Raw genomic sequence first — 19,440 nt, forward strand, 5'->3', positions numbered from 1 at the left:
GAATCTGGAAAAGAACGGATACATACGTATATACATGTATAACTGAATCACTGTGCTGTACACCTGAAACTAACACGATATTGTAAATCAACTGTACTCCAATTTAAAAAAAAAGATACTCTTAACTTGCTCATAGCAAGTATATCTTAAGCATAGCAGGCACTTGTAGTCTTGATGTTCTCCAAAGACAATCATCCTTTCTTTCAGCCTATGCAAAAAGAATTGACCACGGATTGGACGCCTACCCCACTTTTCTTCTTTGTGGGAATAAACAGACCGGGAGATAGGAGGCTCAGTGAGGGCTGACTGAATGTATAGCCCCTCTGTGAATGCAGAGGTATAGTAACAAAATTTTAAGCTTTTAAAGTTCAAATTTTGATGATTAACGCACACCTTACTTCCAAAAGCTTGGCTGGATGAGCGTTCCTGGGAGTAAGAACGGTACATTGTGAAAAGGTGGCTGGCAGGCAGTGAGAGTCTGATAGATCCCGCAGTTCCAATTACTGTTTCTAATCAATCTTACAAGTTAGTGGGTACTTAAAGAGTTTAATAACAAACACTGAGCGCCTACTTCCCAGCCCTGCGGAAATTGTCCCAAATATTGTAGGAAATACCACCCCCACCCGAAAAAAACCCCAAACAAAACCCAACCACGTTTCCACCTTCAAAAAACTTAGGACTTAGCATCTGGAAGGAATCGCTGGGATGCCATGGTTTCCAGGTCGCTCAGAGGGGAACCAGAGGCTCAGCGAATCAGGAACCGCGCATCCAACGGCGCTTCCCCTACTCCCCACGTGCTTTCTGGCTCCGTCGTTCCCACTCGCGCTTCTCCATTAACCCGTGTTCCGTCCTCGCACGCCGTACAGGTCACACCTAACGCTGGCTCGGAAGGGCCACCGCGGGCTCAGTAAACCCGGGCAAGAACTCCTCCCCGAGTCAAAAAGCCTAACCGCGCGGCTTGGACCTTGCGGTAGCACGTAGCCCTCATCCTTTCTCTTCCGGACCTCAGTTTGGATGGATCCCTTTATTTTAGAGAGGGGACCTTGCGACTAAGAGCCGCCTTTCCCTCGGAACTGTCAGTCTTTAAGACCCTCTGTCCCAGAGGGATCCCGGCCGCTGAGTCCCAGCAAACCACCTCAAGCACCCATTCTCCGCTGCCGGGAGCGGCGCGAACGGAACTGCGCAAACGCGGCGCCGCTGACCACGCGGGGTTCACTTCCGGGGGTCGTGCCGCCAAGCTTTCCAGGTTGGGCTCTGTCTCTCGTGTCCGCTCGGAGGCCGCCTCGCTCCGACCGGCCCGGCAGGACCGAGCCGAGCCGCGGGGCCCCCTCCGGCCCGGCCATGAGTGCGGCCGCATGATGCGTCCCTGCCTCGGCCGCTGCAGTCGCCGCCGCCGCCGCCGCAGGCCGGGAGGAGCCGCAGCGCTGGGCGACCCCGCCCGGGCCTCGGGTGAGTGCGTTGAGCCGGGGCGGGCAGCTCGCGCCCGGGTCTCCCGGCCACTCCAGGCCCCCGTCCGCCAGCCCCGAGCCCCCTGCTCCCTTTCCTCCACCCCACCCCGCACCTACGACCTTCCCGAGTTCCTCGGGGTACCTCTGTGCCAGCCAGCGCTTGACTTCTCTTCCAGGTGTCTCCTTGTCACTCCTTAGTTCATCTTTCGGGGTAGGGCCCGAATTGCAGCCCCAGCTTTTTGCCTGACCTTGGGTGTGACACTCAGGTCTCCGAGCCACGGTTTTCTCCTTTAATAACTGATAACGGGGTTGTCGCTGGAGTCAGAAGAGTGGCAGCAATAAGTCCTGTGTAAGCTGTAGGGAGTAGTTTATAGGCATGCATCACAGTGGGCTTCCTCTAACGTCGCCCATGGCTTCTCGAGTGAATGCTCCAGTTCTTGCCTCCCGTGTAAGTTTTAATTTTTCTTTTTTATTCTTTGCCCACCTCCTTCCTTATCTTCCGTTCCCCTGCCAGTGGTCTTTGGGGGATTGCCTGCCAGGGCACCTGGGACAGTCAGGTCAGCCTTCAGGGCAATGTTTGCATCTTTTCTTGCTGTCGCCGAGGCTCATCTCTCCTGAGGAGTCATTGCTGCTGAAACTAAGTCTCGTTTCGCTGTTGGATGGACACACTTTATTGGCTTATGGGTAACCAGATTTTTTGGGGGGGCGGTTAAGAACTGTTGATGTAGCTGCTTTGCAGCTTCTCTTACTGACCAGGTGGTGTAAAGGGCTGTCCAAGCAATGCTCCAGTGTTTAACGTTTGCAGGCTGCTTAGTGTCTGTACGTAGCGTACGTAGGTTTATCTGTTTCACCACTGCTGTGTCAAGTGGTCTAGAAATCTGGGCCAATGTATATTTCTTCCTAGACTCTTCACCTTAAAGATGATGAATTTAATCTGTTGATACTTTCACAAACTTTATTTGCTTAAAGTCACCTTTTTAAAAGTCAGATTTCATCTTTTTGATACTGTCTTAAGGTTTACTTATCTGAAGTCACCTTTTTAGAAAGTCACCTTGGGGACTTCCCTGGTGGCCCGGTGGTTAAGAATCCGCCTGCCAATGCAGGGGACACGGGTTCAAGCCCTGGTCTGGGCAGATCCCACATGCCACGGGGCAACTAAGCCCTTGGGCCACAACTACTGAGCCTGCTCTCCAGAGCCCACAAGCCACACCTACTGAGCCTGCATGCCACAACAACTGAAGCCCACACGCCTAGAGCCCGTGCTCCGCAACAAGAGAAGTCACCGCAGTGAGAAGCCCGCGCACCACAACGAAGTGTAGCCCCTGCTCGCCGCAGCTAGAGAAAGCCCACGCCCTAAATTTGCTTCTTAGGAAGTCAGAATACTTTTTTAAAAAATATTTATTTTGGCTGCGCTGGGTCTTAGTTGCGTCATGTGGGATCTTCGTCGCAGCATGCAAACTTAATTGTGGCATGCGAGCTCTTCGTTGCGGCATGCGAGCTCTTCGTTGCGGCATGTGGGATCTAGTTCCCTGACCAGGGATCAAACCCAAGCCCCTTGCATCGGGGGCGCGGAGTCTTAGCCATTGGACCACCAGGGAAGCCCCAGAATACATGATTAAAGAGAAAGGCTCTTGGGATATTTGAAAAACGGAATGGAACAGACGTCTTAAATTGCACCTCTTGAAGATTCTGGTAAATAGAAGGGTCGAGTGACTGACATTATTTGGATTGTGTGCTTTCAGGAGTGAGGCTGGTAGGTGGGCTTTTAAGTTGTGAGGTGGAGGAGCATGAGACTATTTGATAGTGATTTCCTAAATCATAAATCAACACCTGGGATTCTTTATGTACACATCTCATGTCAAAGCAAAGTGGGTAGAGATGTATACAGAAGTTTTTTTTTGTTGTTGTTTTTTAACCAATGACTCACAGCCTGCCTCGATTACAATGAGTAAATTGGGAATTTTCAGCCTTGCTAATCAATGCACTATGAAAGCAGAAATCCTCTTCTAGAAAGGACAAATATTAGCACGAATAGAATGACCCTCTCAGCGACAGAAAGTACTGAAAGGCACTTTGTGTAAGAACAGTCTCGAGCCAGTCAAAAGTCTGGACATGCTTTTACATTCTTACTGAAACTGTTACCTGCAAGGCTTGGACCCTTTGGTGACATAAATCACATAATCTTTGTTAATTTGAGGAAATGGAACGAGCAGTAAGTTCACATAAGAAGTTAATGCTTGGGATGAATTGAGAAGTAGTTTTCCTGATGATTCCAGAATTTCCCTGCTCCAATCCATGCTGAGCAACTCTACAAGATAGTTTTCTTAAAGCAGCTTTTTGGGGGTATGTTTCTTAAAAGCAGTGTTTTAATTATAGAGGTAATACATGCTTGTTTTGTTAAAAAAAAAAAAAAGTTCGAACACTAGAGCAGGGCATAAAGTATAGAGTCTAAACTCTCACTCTTGCTCCTTTTTGTCCCCAAAGCCAGTTTCCAGGGTCAGGTTAACAACTTGTGTGTGACCCTTCAGCTGTAGCACCCAAGAAGAGTTTGGGCCACCTGCAGAGTTGGTCAACTACAGAGTTGAGAGGGCACAGTCCACACAAGACCACCGTCACTTCTGACACCAGTTGCAAGTCTGGGGGTTCCCCAAGCCACCCTCAGGTTCGATTACTAGCTAGAAGGCCTCACAGAACTCACTGAAGGCTGTTGTGCTCAGAGTTATGGTGTATTAAAATCAGCCAAGTGAAGCGGCTCTTAGGACAGAATCTGGGGCTGTACCAAACATGGAGCTGCCACTGTCCTCTCCCCAAGGAGTTGGAACGTGGCACGTAACTGGCGTTGACACGAGACACTGAGCACTGGGTATTGCCAGCCAGGGATGCTCACCTGAGCCTTGGTGTTTGGAGTCTTTATTGGGCTTCTATGACACGGGCATAAATGATTGATTGATTGACCGCCCACAGGGTTGATCTCAGTTTCCAGGTTAACTGATACTGCGTGACCCAGAGCCCCACCCTAAATCATGTTGTTGGTCTTTCTGGTGTGGCCAGTCCCCACCCTAAATCAGATTGTCAGCCGACGATAAAGCCCAGACCTTCTTTTGAGCATATGGTTAAATTCTTTACTACACAGCATCCTTCCTTCATTCATGGTACCTTCCTTAAAAATATACTTTTTAAAAAGAGATGCAGACTCATAGCTATAGGAGAACAAACCAGTGGTTACCAGTGGGGAGAGGGAAGGGGAGGGGCAAGATAGGGGTAGGGGATTAACAGGTACAAACCATCATTAATAAATATGCTACAAGGATCTATTGTAAAACTCAGGGAATATAGCCTATTTATTTATTTATTTTTTAAAAAATTTATTTGCTTGGTTGCACCGGGTCTCAGTTGCGGCAGGTGGGCTCCTTAGTTGCAGCTCGTTGGCTCTTTAGTTGCAGCATGTGGGCTCCTCAGTTGTGGCAGGCAGGCTCCTTAGTTGTGGCTCCAGGGCTCCTTGGTTGCAGCATAAATGGAATATAACCTTTAAAAATTGTGAATGTCGTACACCTGAAACATATATTGTAAATCAACTATACCTCACTTAAAATTGTATGTATATGTGTATATATATTATATATATACACACACTTTTTTTGCTTTACCATTGACAAAGGACTCTCCCTTATAGATCACGGAGCAGAGGCTGCTGGGAGAGTTCTCTCCACTTTGACTCCATTCCAGCTGAGACATCTCTGAATGCCCATCGGTCTTTTTCTTCCCCTTGCCTCTGAGGAGGGGAAAACGCCTCCTTTCCAGTTTAACATGTGTCCGTACCTCGGTCTGCCTGTTAGGGGACGGCATTTAGTCACTTACTCTCACTTGCCTGTGATTTTTTTTCTCTTTCACTCACTTCTTTGCCTCTATCTACAGATGTATTCTTGTCTTGCTTACTACTTCATTCTATTCTTGAAAAACCTCTAGTAGAATTTTAATAATTGTCTAATAAATGCAGGCTCTTCATGGGGCCAAGATAATGCCTCATATTGGTACAGCACCTCATAGTTTTGAACACACTCACCCTGCAGTGGTTTGTACATAGTGGGTGCGTGGTAAATAGGCAGAGAGCGAGAGTCTTCTAATTGGAGGAAACAGCGGGAGCAGAAGCACAGAGGTGTGGACAGGCCCGGCAGGGGAACCAGGATGAACGCTGCGTGCAAGAGCCTGGAAGGGCAGGGGAGCCAGATCCAGTGGCGCCTTGAATGCCATGGTCCCAAGGTTTGGCGCCTCTGTTGGTTAGGGTTCTACAGAGGTACAGCCAGAGGTGAGGGTGCCTAAGCTTGGGTTGTGGGACAGGTGGGAAGGGAAGGGTCAGAGCTGTAAGCAGGAAGCGTGGGCGGCTTGTAGGAATGCGGGAAGAGGAGGCCTTGTGTCCAGAGGTTAAGAGGTGCTTAGTAAGTACTGGCTGTGTGAGGAGTGTTACCAGGAAATGGAAGGAGAGGCCGGCTCTGTGTTAAGCTGCTGGTTTGGGTCATTCTGGGACAGGGCGCAGTGCGTTTGCTGAGCCAGTAAGAAGCAGGGGCAAGCAGGGTAGAGAAGCTTCCAGTGTCTCCTGAGACAGGCTCGTACAGGATTTCTGGTCGGAACGTTTTGAATGCTTAGCGGTCCATACTTCCCAGATTCAGTGTCCACGTTACGGAACGCCTTTTCTGAAACCAAGTGCTCAGGGAGGTGGCATGTTTTCATGGAAGAGCGTGGGCTTTGGAGTCAGAACAGCCCCGACTCCATGCTTTGCTGGCCGTGAGCTTGGGCAGGTATGGCAGCTCGAAGGTGCAATTTCCTCATCCCTCAGCGAGCACCTCGTTTTCGGGATAGTGGCGGGGTTCACCGTCACGATATATACAAAGGTCCTGACACACGGCAGGTGTTCAGTAACTGGCCTGTCCTTTCACATTCCAGTATCTTACATTGTCGTTAACTTGCATCTGAGAGCTGGGTTCACGGTGAGTGGGTCAGACGCGGTCAGACGCGCCTCGTGTTGCAGGTTTGGGCAAGTCTGATGTTACAAAAGTTCACTTCCTATTAAACAAAGAAACCCCATTTAGGAAGATAAGGAAAGAGGCGGGGATTCACCAGCTTGGTTCAGGCTCAGCTTTTCCCTGGGACGGGACACTTGAAGGATTTGGGGACTCTGGGGTTCTTTTTGTCTCTGGCTTTGGAATTCTTGAGGGTTTAGTTACCATGTCAGGATTTTTAAAAATAGCTCCTCCATTTGACTTTCAGGCTGTGGCTCTGGTATGGGGATAAAGGTGGAAGCTTTGGCATTTGTGTACACGTGCCTTTGAGGCTGCCTCGTGCAGCCTGTGTGCTCCAAGTGACACACCCGGAAAAGCCCTGCCAGCGTGGGTCTCTCTCCTTCCTCCCCTCCTCCCTCTCCCCCCTTAACCCGTCCACGTTTCTCCCCCCTCAGCTCCCCGGACCGTCTGACCCCATCCCACCCCACCCCACCCCAGGCCTCCCACTTTGACCCTCTTTCTTACTCCTTTCCAGTTCCTGTGGGGTTTGTTTTTGCTTTTCCTTCTCTCACTCAACAAGTGTTTGCAGAGTTCGGGGTGTGCCGGGGATATTACGAGAACATTCTATTGAGGTGATGACGGAGGAACGAGACAGCCCGGGTGGGAGGGGAGGTAAGAGGTGAGGTCCACAGGCCCCAGGCCCGGTAGGGCTGTGTAGCCACAGGGTGGCCTTTGGGTTTTATTCTAACCACAAAGGCAGCGATTGGCTGGTTTTAATAGGTAAGGGAGTGGCAGGATCCGACTTATATCTGTAAAAACTGGGCCTGGGTGCTGATTGGGGAGTGGGTTAGTGGGTGCACAGAGGCAGTGAGTGTGGAAACGGAGCACTGGTTTGTGCTGCCCGGGCGGGGCAGCCTTGATCTGGGTCGGTGTTGGAGGTCCAGCCCACAGGACCTGGGTTAGGTGTGGGGAGGTTGGGAAAAGAGTGGAATGAAGGGTGTGTCCTGGTTTTTGACCTTGGCACCTAGATGGTGGTGCCATTTATAGAGACGAGAAGGTACGGTCAGAACGGTGTGGGTGGGGGGAGGGCTTTCTGCTTTGACCCTACCGTGGAGGTGTTGAGTAATGGATTGGAGACACCCAGTAACGCAGCATTACTCATTTGGCAGTTTCCCACATGCATCTTTTCAAACTACATGGAGCTGAGATCCTGTGAGATTATTTAGACTGCATGTGGCTAAAGAGGACAACCCAGGACCCAGCCCAGGCACCACCACATTGCGATGTCTGTGGAGGAGAAGGACCTGGCAGGGGGCTGAAGAGTGGCTGCCGGGATGGGGAAAAGCCCGGTGCCATCCCCTCCCCACCCCCCACCGCGAGATTGGCTTTCCTCTCCCAGGGCCTCGGCTCCCTGTGTGTTTCTCAGTTTGCCCTGTTTTGTTTTAGTATGAAAGACCTTTCTGGAAAGGTTACATAAGTTTACTGTTCACAGTGTAGACAGTGTGCCAGCATGCTATTGAGACTTGGCTTTTGTTCACTTAATATTCCATTGGTTTTTTCCCTTAAAGGTTAATATTCTGTTCTTCAGATTCAGTAATTCGAGAAGAAAATACTGGTTCATATGGCGTGCATCACTGATCTGGTTTGAAAGCACAAACTAAGTCTTTCATGACTGCAGATTGATGGAAGGAACATGTAAGAACATAATTGCAGTGGCAGTGAACGCACTGGAGCCAAGGCACTGGGGCAGGCTGGCTGAATACTCCATTCTTTTTTTTTTTTTTTTTTTGCGGTACGCGGGCCTCTCACTGCTGGGGCCCCTCCCGTTGCGGAGCACAGGTTCCGGACACGCAGGCTCAGCGGCCATGGCTCACGGGCCCAGCTGCTCCGTGGCACGTGGGATCCTCCCGGACCGGGGCACGAACCCGCGTCCCCTGCATCGGCAGGCGGACTCTCAACTACTGCGCCACCAGGGAAGCCCTCTTTTTCCTTTTGTTCTACCTGGTTACCTGGAGGTTTTCTTGCCCTTTCGGGAGTCTGAGGTCTCCTGCCTGCGCTCAGGAGCTGCTCTGTGGGAGTCGTCCACGTGCAGATGTGTGTTCAGCGTTTTTGTGGCAGGAGGTGAGCTCCTCATCCTACTCCTCCGCCATCTTGGTCCCATCCTCTAATGTTATTTATTATTATTGTTTTACTAATAAAGATATTTAGTGGAACAGTATAAAGGGTTTTATATAAAATGAAAACAAGGTATCACATCAATTAAATACTTGGACAAAGCAATCATTTGTTACACAAATTAAAATTCGTTGCAGAAGCCACGTTAATTCTGTCTGTTGGGAGCCAGTGAGGATGAAGTCAGCTTACATGATAAATAGAATTCTGTCTTGTTGAAAGGTTCATCATAGCTTTATTTGTTTTTAATTAATTTATTTATTTTTGGCTGCAATGGGTCTTTGTTGCTGCACTCAGGCTTTCTCTAGTGGCAGAGAGCGGGGGCTACTGTTTGCTGCAGTGCACGGGCTTCTCACTGTGGTGGCTTCTCTTGTTGTGGAGAGCGGGCTCTAGAGCACAGGCTCAGTAGTTGCGGCACACGGGCTTAGTTGCTCCGTGGCATGTGGGATCTTACCAGACTGGGGCTCGAACCCGTGTCTCCTGCATTGGCAGGCGGATTCCCAACCACTGCACCACCAGGGAAGCCCCGTTGTAGCTTTAAATGAGATAATACGTAAGAGGGGAAATTGAAAATTGTTTTTTCCTTCCAGCTACATATGTCCTTCACTTAACCACATTTAAACAAATTTGCTTCTTTAATTTTCTCACCACCCAGTCTGCAAGCTCTTGGCTCTTTACCGAAACTGCTGGGAAAAGGTCGCGGCCCCCTTGGTGTGCTGTCTGCACCAGCCAGCCTTCCTGCTCCCAACCCCTGCTCGTCGTCCCCTTCAGGCCCCGCTGCTCCCCTGCTGGCCCTGCCTCTGTCAGCTCTGCTCTGGGGCATGGCAGCTGCCTCCCGTCTTCCTCCTTCCATCCTAATCTTAGTTTGTCACCAGTTATCTTTCTAAAACATTTGTCTGTTGACCGAAGTTCCAGTCTCCCTTTGCAGCAGAAAGACGTACGGAATTCCAGGCTGCCTAGCTCGGCCTTCAGAGTGCTTTGTGCGGGGCCCCGGCCCCCCCTTCCCTGCCTTCCCGCCCTCCCTCGCGCTGAGCCCGGGGGCCCTGCAGCCCGCGGGTTCCCCTTCCAGCCTCTGTGCCTCCCGCACTGTCCTCTCCTGTGCGGATCTTGCCTGTCCTGGGGGCCCACTCCTGCTGTCGTCCTAACCGACACTTCTCTGGTTCCTCTGGACGGGATAAGCGATTGTCATCTCTCTCCCTCAGAGCCTTCTGCCTGCCACTGAGGATAACACCGAGCACATCCTTCACCAGGCTGGTCCCTGCCTCTCTCTCCCATGAGCCCTCGTGGGCTGAGGGCCTGTTTGAGGTCACGCATCGTTGGGCCTCACGTGGCGTCTGCAGCTTGGAGGCCCCGCCCCCACGCTTGAATGCAGCACATCTCACTGCCTGTGTTTGCCTCACATGCTGCTACTGTGCCTGAAGCAGAGATGTGCTTATTCCTGGTTCTTGTAGGTCAGCAGTGGGCGTATGAATAGTAAAACAGTGATGAGTTTACGCAGTGTTTTGACGTACACGTGAATACCAGACTCTAGGGTAGACATTTCCTTTTATTGCAACAGTGAAAATCATTGGATCTTCATTCTTTTTTGTAGCAACTGATCACCAAAGTATATTGATGTCTTTTGTTTACTTGTTTTCAGTTTGTTTATCAGAAATGCACTTTCTGTTTATAGACACGGGGAAAAAAGTGAGGGGAAGAGTTTGACACTTGCCCGAAGATGCTGTTAAAAGTAAACTGTGACAGGGTCTGGCTCGGAAGGCCAGGGGGAGAACGGTTTCAGCAGCACTTAGAACTTGGCGGTTACTACACCCTTTTACACCTGCACGTGTACCTGTGCTGGTTATTTTTTCTCCCGTTCATTTTTTAATTGAGGCATAGTTAACGTACAGTGAAATGCACCACTTTAAGTGTATAATTTTAACAGCTCATTGAATTTGGTTTGACAGTGCGTGTGCCTGTGTAGCCTGCTGCCCTTTCTGTCAACTCAGAAAGTTACCTTGGGCTCTCCGTCATTCCCTCTTGTGCTCCAACCCCGTTCTGATTTCTTTCAAAATAAATTAGCTTCGCCTGGTTCAGAGTGCCATGGAGATGGACTCCTACTGTACATATTCTTTGTCTGTTTTTTTCACTTAGCATGATTTTTTGAGGTATATCCACATCGTTGCATGTATCCGTAATCCCGCCACCTCGTTTTTGTATGCCCTCGTATGAATATACCATGGTTTGTTTATTCATCTCCTGGTGAGGGATGTTTGGGTTGTTCTGGTTTGGTGACTGTAATGAATGAAGCAGCCGTGAACAGTTCTGTACATGTTTTGTGTTCATATTCACCTAGAGGTAAATACCTAGAAGTGGAATTGCCGAGTCACAGGGCGGGTGTTGGTTTAACTCTGAGAAAGTGCCAGACCGCTTTCCGAAGTGGTTGCTATTTTGGTTATTTTTTAAAATTTATAAAAGTAACTGGGGATTTGGTCTCATTGTAGAGATTCTGCTGTAGACCTGAGGACTGCGATGGGCAGTTCTGCGTTTTGCAAAGCCGGTTTTCTTTTAAAACAGTGCTAACATAAGCTCATTTGAAGATATTCAAAATGAATGTGAATGAAAAGTTTAAAGTATTACTAGGCATAATTAGGCATTACTGGTTCAGCATGTTACTTGGCATTTAAAGCTGTTGGCTATTGAATAGATATTTGAATAAAGTTACCATATATATATATATATATATATATATATATATATATATATATACACATAAATGCCATATTTTAAAAGTCACCTCCCGTTAGTTTAAGCAGCTTGTGGTTCACAGCCACATTTGTTACTGAAAAGTTCAGAGGGGACTCAGAGCCACAGATAGGCTAGGGAAGCTTTGGTGTGCAGGGTGGCGGTGACGGGTGCGGGGAGGCTGTCCAGGCACTTGTGGAGGGAGGACGGGTCCTGAGGAGACTTGTAGGGTCGGGTGGGCAGGGGAGCCTGACAGCAGAGCCGGGCCCGGCGGAGGGGGCACTCCCGGTCAGGAAGCAGCGAGCAGCCCGCAGTTACTGGGAGGAGACCAGGGGAGCTCACCCTGCCCACCCCTCGACCCCCCAGTCCCCTCACCCTCTTCCACGCCAGCCCCCTGGTGTCCTAGTCAGGGGTCTTGGTTTCAGAAAACAGACACCAACTGAGGGTTTGCTGAGGGAAACATGTTACGTTGGAAGGATATCAGATGCAAAGAGAGCGGACAGGCTGCGAGGCACACGGGGCCGCCGGCCTGGCTGGCAGCGGAGCTGTGCAGAGGAAGGACGTCTCGTTTGGGGGAGCCTTTGCCAGACCTGTTGTTTGGAAGATGGACCTCCTGGATTGCTCCTCTGATTTCATTTTATTTCCTCTCCTAAGGTCTTTGTCTTTGTCTTCTCTTTGTTTTTTAGTGGATTTACAGTAGTTGATTTACAATGTTGTGTTAGTTTTAGGTGTACAGCAGACTGATTCAGTTTTATATATATGTATCTCTCTTCTTTTCCAGATTCTTTCCCAGTGTACGTTATTATAAGGTATCGACTGTAGTTCCCTGTGCTATACAGGAGGTCCCTGTCGGCTGTTTTCTGTGCAGTGGTGTGTATATGTTAATCCCAAACTCCAGGTGTATCCTTCCCCCCTTCCCCTTTGTCGTTTAGTTCTCCTTTCTGGGAAATTTCCCCATTCTCTCTTCCAATCCTGTCTGTAAGATTAAAAAATTCTACCATCATATTTTTATTTTTCAATAACTAGGAAGTTCTCAGAATGTTCCTCTTTGTCTCACAGATGCAGTCTCTTAATTCACCTTAAGTTTTCTTCTCTGTGCATTATGCCTGCTCTGAATTCCTGTTTTTCTCTTTTCTTTCTGGGGCTCTTTCATGAGACCGGTGTGAGCTTTTCTCCAGAACATCTGTTGGCTCTTGGTTCATATTTAAGATGAGATGCACCAGGAGCGTCTGCTTGGAGCGTCTGTGTCCATGGTCCTTTGTCCTCTGGCGGCCCTGGTCTTAGGGAAACCTGGCAGCAATCTGACCTCTCTGGGAGGGGGACACCCTGCATCTTGGTGTCTTCCGGCCTCTTTTCTTGGGCCAGATGAGTGCTTCTAGGGAGGCTACGTCTGCGTGCCCACCCAGTGGGAGATGCTGCCGGACTGGGACGCTCCTCAGTCATTCCACCCGCTCCTTCGTGCACCGTGTCCCCTCCCCCGGGGCACCTTCCCCCAGCAGGGCCTGGTGCACCTCTCACCTCTTTCTCTCGTCTTTTCTGTAATTCCTCTGCTGTGGCTGGTGAACGGTGAACAGTTGTTGCCTGTTGAAATGCAGGTTGAGCAGATTTGGTCTGGATTATCCCTGGGGCTCTTTCTCAGGGATTTTGGCTTAGAGATCTGTATTTAAAACCAGGGCTAAAGTAACAAGAGGGTAAAATGGACAGGTTTAAAATAAATTACTTAATTTTCAGGATTGTCAATCAGTTTACTAGTAACGGAAAGCTAGAGGAGTCGTGATTTCATAGTTAAAGATAGTTCTGAATAACGGAACTTCAGGTGTGAGGCGTCACATTGGTTATGTGTGCTCCAAAAATTAATCATGCACTAAGAAATAGTATGCACTTTGGTCATAAAATAAGTAACTTTTCTAATCAGATTTTATTATCTTTCAGATCCTATCACATAGGACAGTATGCACCTTAAGATCCTGAAGAAAAGGCACAAAATGTTCAAGTAATGTCTAAAAATAGTTTGTGAGGTAAGTGATTATTTATTTAGGTCTCTAATCACTGTTTCCTCTCTAACAGCTGACACTAACTTGCACACCTTTGAAAAGGCACATACGGGCAGTTCAGATGGTTAATGGTGACAAGTAGATCTTTTTCTTCACGTATTGTCTTTGGTTTGCTGACCACCTACGCTAAAAGGAGAGTGGTCCCTGGAGGAAGATTCCATGAAGGGAAATGATCAGTTATTAGCAGGTATTACAAGATGAGGGGAGTTCTCAAATGTAAACCACTGGAAGGTTTTGCCTGAGTGGTCGTCCCTTAAATAATGGAGGTCCGCAGTGTTGCTCTTAGTGTTCTGGGAAACGGGGCTTGATTTAACACGAGGATGAACAGCTCGGGTTCCGGAGTGTAGACTGAATCCCATTAAACTGGACATTAAAGTAGAAACACCGTCGGTCAGTGCACAGCGCTCTCAGGTTTTTTTCAGACGTGATCTCGCAGAGTATTCAGTCACCAGCGGTGGTATCAGCGCAGAGTGAGGCTGTGCCCTAGTCCTGGCTTCGCATCGCCAGTTGCCGTGCCATTTGCTCATGTGTTCCCAGCATTTTCCAGATGAGTTGAGTGTAGAGGAATTGTTTCTTCATTTCCTCCCCTCCCTTCCTGTTGCATTAATGAAGCGTAAGTGCTGTGACTCAGCGGAAGGGGCCTGCGCTTGATGACAGATAACTGAGTGTGTTCAGCCTAACCTCGCTGTGTTCATCGACTGCTTTCTTGCAAATGAAGTGACTTTTGGGTATCAGATTGTTTTCCCTTTGCCTTCTCGTGGATTTTACAAATTCAGCTCTGAAGCACACAGGCGTGACGCCTCAGCATCCTAACGTGCTTCTGGGAATGTCCCTTCCCGCCCACTGGGGTTGGTATGTGTGCGGTCACCCTTCCTCACAAATAGAGCTGCCATCTGCACCCCCGGGGGAGGCCTGCGGCTGCCGTCACCAGCGCCTCAACCAGGAAGGTTAATCGGGACTGGGTCAGGCGTCCAGAAGACTCAGGTCCTGATTTCTAGGCAGAACTCGGGCTGCACAAGTGTGCTCTGACAAAAAGCTAGCCTGTCTCTGGACACGTGGCCCCGCAGCGATGGCTCACTGCCCAGCAGGCGGGCACCCGTTTCTCATAGAAAGCGTCTTACCTGAGGAGTAGCCATAGAGCAGAGGGATTCTGGTCAGAGGAATTTTTCAGCTTAAGGCTTTGATGAACATTTATGATTCACTAAAAAACTTCTGTGGCCATCACTAGGCCACTCTCTGGATCTGAGACGGGGACCAATTCACGTTGTTGCGTCTGCCTGTAAACAGATGCGCACTTGCCGTGAGCCCAGGGGCGTGCGGGCACCCAACGGGGAGCCCGGAGAGAAGACCCAGGCCTTTCCCACGAGGGCTGACAGCCAGCCCGGGGCTGAGACACAGACGCCCTCTCAAGGTAGGGAGTGCTGAGCGCACTGCCCGTGGAGCTGCTGAGCCGGTCCTCCTCCCAGAGAGTCTCAGCCCCCTGACGGCATCAGGCTTTGCAGTGGTGTAGACAGGACCACGCTCCAGCACCCTCTCCAGATAGCCGTGTCTGATGTTCAGAGTCCCTTTGCAAAGTGCTCTTCAGAGGCAGGAGGACTGCCTCTGCAGGATGACTTGCTTGGCAGAGAGAAGCTTCGGGCGCTGCAGGGCGGGTGGCCTCTGCAGAGGGAGGGGGCTCTGCAGAGGCCTTGGCAGGAAGGCAGCTGTCGGGTCCAGTATGTGCTGGCTGAAGCGGCTGGTTCGGGGCTACCCAAATTCTTATCTTCAGTTTCTTCATTTCAGTAATTTAAAAACTATTTTTGTCTGATCTAAGAGCAGACTGCGGGGAACAATTTCATTTCTGTCTTGTACTAGTCAGTATCTTTGTATCAAGAGGGAATTCTGCAAAATATTTGCAGAAGGAACTCTCATCAGCAAATTCATTCATTCAGTAAATGTTTTCATCATTACCGTGCTCTAGTTACAGTTAAGGAAGAAAGTAATGCCAAGATTCCAAAGCGGATGCTGTGAATCAGTTGTAGCAGACCCGACCCCAGGAGCATTCTTATCCCCCCTCCCCGCCCCATGTTCGGGGGACCACAGTCGCTTGCTCTGTGCTTGTTTGAAAGAAGCCGCGTCTGAGTGGAGAAAGCCCTCGGGTCGTTTGATAAAGTGCTATCAGTGTTTTTCCATCCCCTGCACGAACAACAAGGCCAAATGAACTGACTCTGTTTCCCTTTCTTTATTTATCATGAGTATTACTACTCATATCAAACACTGATGAGAGGAGGTTATAGGTTTGAAGAAGCAGCAAAATGTTTGCCAGGAAAAGTGTAAGTTTTCGTTTAGTTTCTGATCCTACGTGTTCTCGGGTATTAGGAAATACGGGAGAGTTGTCGAAAGAACAGATAAGTGAAGGAAACGGTTAAAAGCCTGAAAGAGGAAGGGCGTTCTAGAAACAGCACAGAGTTAATTAAAGAAGACGGCCTCAAAAACATGGTCGCAGGTTGTCACAGTCAGAACAAGGGAGAAGTGAGAGTGAAGAACTCAGTGCAACAGGGAAGAGGTCAGGCGAGACCCGTGGGCTCTGTGGTCGTGGGCCGGGGTGGAGACGAGCAGTGCAAGAGCCCCTTGTCTGTCAGCCTCTCCTCAGCCGCTGGCACGTGTGCGCTGCGGGCCGTCGGGCCTTGGCACCGTGGATGGGGCCGTGGTACCCCAGGCCTCGTCTCCCCCGGGCTTGGAGCCTGGGTGCCAAGGGTGTCTAGCTCCTACCCCGTGTCGTCCTCGTGCAGTGTGGCTGGGGCCAGTGCAGGTGACCGAGTGTCCCCCGGAGCCTCACCAGCTGTGTCCCACGCCCCTCCAGGGAAGCCATGCCGTCATCAGGACACCGGCTCCGGGATGTCGAACACCATCCTCTCCTGACCGAGAATGACAACTACGACGACTCTTCCTCCTCTTCATCCGAGGCCGACGGGGCAGACAGGGTCTGGTTCATCCGCGACGGCTGTGGCATGACCTGTGCTGTCGTGACGTGGCTGCTGGTCGTGTACGCGGACTTCGTGGTGACGTTCGTCATGCTGCTGCCTTCCAGAGACTTCTGGTACTCCGTGGTCAATGGAGTCGTTTTCAACTGCCTGGCGGTGCTCGCCCTGTCCTCTCACTTGAGGACCATGCTCACCGACCCCGTGAGTACCCGCCCTCCTGCTGGGGCTTTCGGCCGGGTCTGGGCTGGGGAGGCGCCAGCGGCACCGGGCGGTGGGCCTCGTGCTCCGTGGCCTCGGGGTTCACGAGTTCCTGGATACAGGCTGGTGGCGTTGTTCGTGGCTTCGCTGGAGAGAACCCAGCGCCCAGAGAGAGGTGATGTCACGGTATATTCGTGGAAGGCATTCCACTGAGCTGTTTATTCAGATGAAGAAAGTGTACTGAATAATGCCTGAAATCCTTTCTAGTTTATTTGTAAATATTTATTTACTTATTTGGCTGTGCTGGGTCTTAGTTGCTGCACGTGGGATCTTTATTGCTGCTTGCAGGATCTTCGTTGCGGCCTGCGGGATCTTTAGTTGTGACATGCGGTATCTTTAGTTGTGGCATGTGGGATCTAGCTCCCTGACCAGGGATCAAACCCACGCCCCCTGCATTGGGAGCATGGAGCCTTAGCCACTGGACCGCCAGGGAAGTCCCCCTTTCTACTTTAAATACTTCTGTTTCTCTGAAGTATGGACTGAAAGCTGAGTGATGTGGCATCTAGGTTTCACCGCTTTACGAATCTTTCCAGTTGTCTTTTGATCACACGCAACTTAATTTAACTTCTTTGGGCTAGACGTTAGCTGTTATCTTTAAGTTTGCTGTAGGAAGAGCCCTGGTAGTGTCAGCCATCTTCCTGCATGTTGAAAACGGGGCTGGGTCCATCGTTTGTAGGCGTTTCGGCGAGGAGGCCACCACATCGGTGCCTAGGTGCCGGACTGCAGTGTGCCTGGCAGGGCCGGGGGAGGGAGGGCTACCCGGCCGGGCCCCTCTCGTCACGGTGCTTGTGTCTTCTGACCAGTGTAGGCCTCCCTCCCCCCGTGGTCCCACTCCTGCTACAGCCCCTCTCCCGGGGGCAGAGGCCTCACACCTCTCCAGGAAGCCCCGCAAGCCAGGGGTCAGGGAGCACGTGTGTGCAGCGCGCAGCCTCTGCTCCCAGCGGGCGTGTTCGCTTCACTTGTTTCGCTGCCGAGAAGCTGGATGGAAGTGCTGAGGGCCGGAGTGTGAGGTGGGGGAGGGTGTGAGTCCTGGATGCAAGCATTTTTAAATTGAAATTTAATTCACATTCTGCAAAATTCACCCTTTTGCAGAGTATAGTTCGATGGTATTCATGTATTCACATCACCGCAGTCATTTTAGACATTTTCATCACCCAAAAAAGAAACCCTTCACCCCTTAGACGTCACTGCCCCAACCCCCCAGGTCCCCCAGCGCCAGGTAACCGCTGATGTGCTTTTTGTCTCTGGATTGGCCTGTTCTGGAGAGATGACATAGATGGAATCACACAAGGATACGTGGCCTTGACGTCTGGCTTCCTTCATCGGCGCGAGGTTTCTAGGGCTCATCCACACCGTGCACTGTCAGTGCTTCGTTCCTTTTCGCGGCTGAAGACTGTTCCACTGTGCGGATGGGCCACGTTTTGTTTATAGCCATCATCCGTTGGTGGCCATCAGGGTTCTTCCCACTTTCTGGCTGTTATGGACAATTCTGCCATGAACATTTGTGGACCGGGTTTGTGTGGAGCTATGTTTCATTTCTCTTGGGTAGAGAGACCCAGGAGTGGAAGTACCGTGTCATATGTTCACGCTCCGTTGAACTGCTGAGGGTGGTTTTTCATGGCGGCTGCAGTGCGTTAGAGTCCCCCCTGCAGCGTATGGGTTCCTGCTTCTCCACCTCCTCGGGTGACTGTTCATGTGTTTGGTGAGAGCCATCCTGATGGCTGTGAGGTGATACCTCATTGTATTTTTTTTTTTTTTTTTTTTTTGCGGTACGCGGGCCTCTCACTGCTGTGGCCTCTCCCGTTGCGGAGCACAGGCTCTGGACGCGCAGGCTCAGCGGCCATGGCTCACGGGCCCAGCCGCTCCACGGCATGTGGGATCTTCCTGGACCGGGGCACGAACCCGCGTCCCCTGCATCGGCAGGCGGACTCTCAACCACTGCGCCACCAGGCAAGCCCCCTCACTGTATTTTGATTTGCATTTCCCTGATGACTAATGATCCTGGGCTTTTCGGCCATTTGTAGGTCTTTGGAGAACTGTCCATTCAAGTCCTCCGTCTTGACATCTGGATGTCACTGTTTCCGCCATGCCACGTGTCAGCACTCCAGTGGCAAGTTACAGAAACCACCCCGAGTCGGTGTGAATAGAACCGAGGGCACCCTGCGGGGTGTCAGGAGCCCAGGGCAGGGGTGCGTCTGGCCACGGGCAGGCGTTGGGACTGGGGTGGGGAAGCTCTCGGGAAGGAGGCAGGGGAGAGGCCGACCGAGCCCCCAGGCACCCCCGTCCTTCCCGGCATCCTGGCCCTCTGCCGCCTAGTGAAGACGGTGGCCCCTCACACCAGAGGGGATTGGGAGCGTTGGGTTCCAGACGCACAGTGTGGGGGAGACTGCGTGGCCAGCGGGGTCGGGTGTCCGCTTTCTCCTCTCTGTGGATCACCTTCAACACGGGGTCCAGTCTGGGCTGAACGAGAGCCATCACGCCCCCCGGGGTGAGGCCAGTCCTCTGCTGGACGTCCTTTTACTAAGCCACTAGGAACAGTCAGTCTTTGCTAGGATTGGCTCTGGCTTGGGTTGTTTCTTGAGAAGTTATTGGTACTTTGAGGGGGAGCAGAAAGGAAGATGGGGTGTCTGACATCGGATGGATCAGGGAGCTGATCGATCACAAGGCAGCAAGCTCACCTCTGGAGGTGAGTCTCAGTGTTCAGAAGCATGAAATTGTGCAAGGCCACCCACTGCCCCGCACCCAGAGCCTGCTCTCCTCTGTCCCCAGCCTTGTTGTACAAGCATCAGCCTTATCAGCAGATGTGTGCCGAGGGCCCACTAAG

At 50.8% G+C, this 19,440-nt stretch overlaps 1 protein-coding gene across 2 annotated transcripts in view; it reads left to right on the forward strand.

The window, feature by feature from the left end:
- The first annotated feature begins 1,239 nt into the window (after positions 1–1,239).
- The window catches only part of ZDHHC7 (zDHHC palmitoyltransferase 7), a 28,493-nt gene continuing 10,292 nt past the window's right edge, over positions 1,240–19,440 (forward strand). The window contains exons 1-4 of one of the 2 annotated variants that reach the window (XM_081216975.1): positions 1,240–1,449; positions 13,274–13,359; positions 14,683–14,806; positions 16,238–16,559. In XM_081216975.1, coding sequence (XP_081073101.1) covers positions 16,245–16,559 — 315 coding nt within the window. In that variant the 5' untranslated portion in view covers positions 1,240–1,449; positions 13,274–13,359; positions 14,683–14,806; positions 16,238–16,244. The remainder of the gene's footprint in view (positions 1,450–13,273; positions 13,360–14,682; positions 14,807–16,237; positions 16,560–19,440) is intronic. The other variant, XM_081216974.1, reaches the window with a different exon arrangement.

The sequence above is a fragment of the Mesoplodon bidens genome (assembly GCF_964165515.1).
Source record: "Mesoplodon bidens genome assembly, chromosome: 18".
In the NCBI taxonomy this organism is placed as follows: Eukaryota; Metazoa; Chordata; class Mammalia; order Artiodactyla; family Ziphiidae; genus Mesoplodon; species Mesoplodon bidens.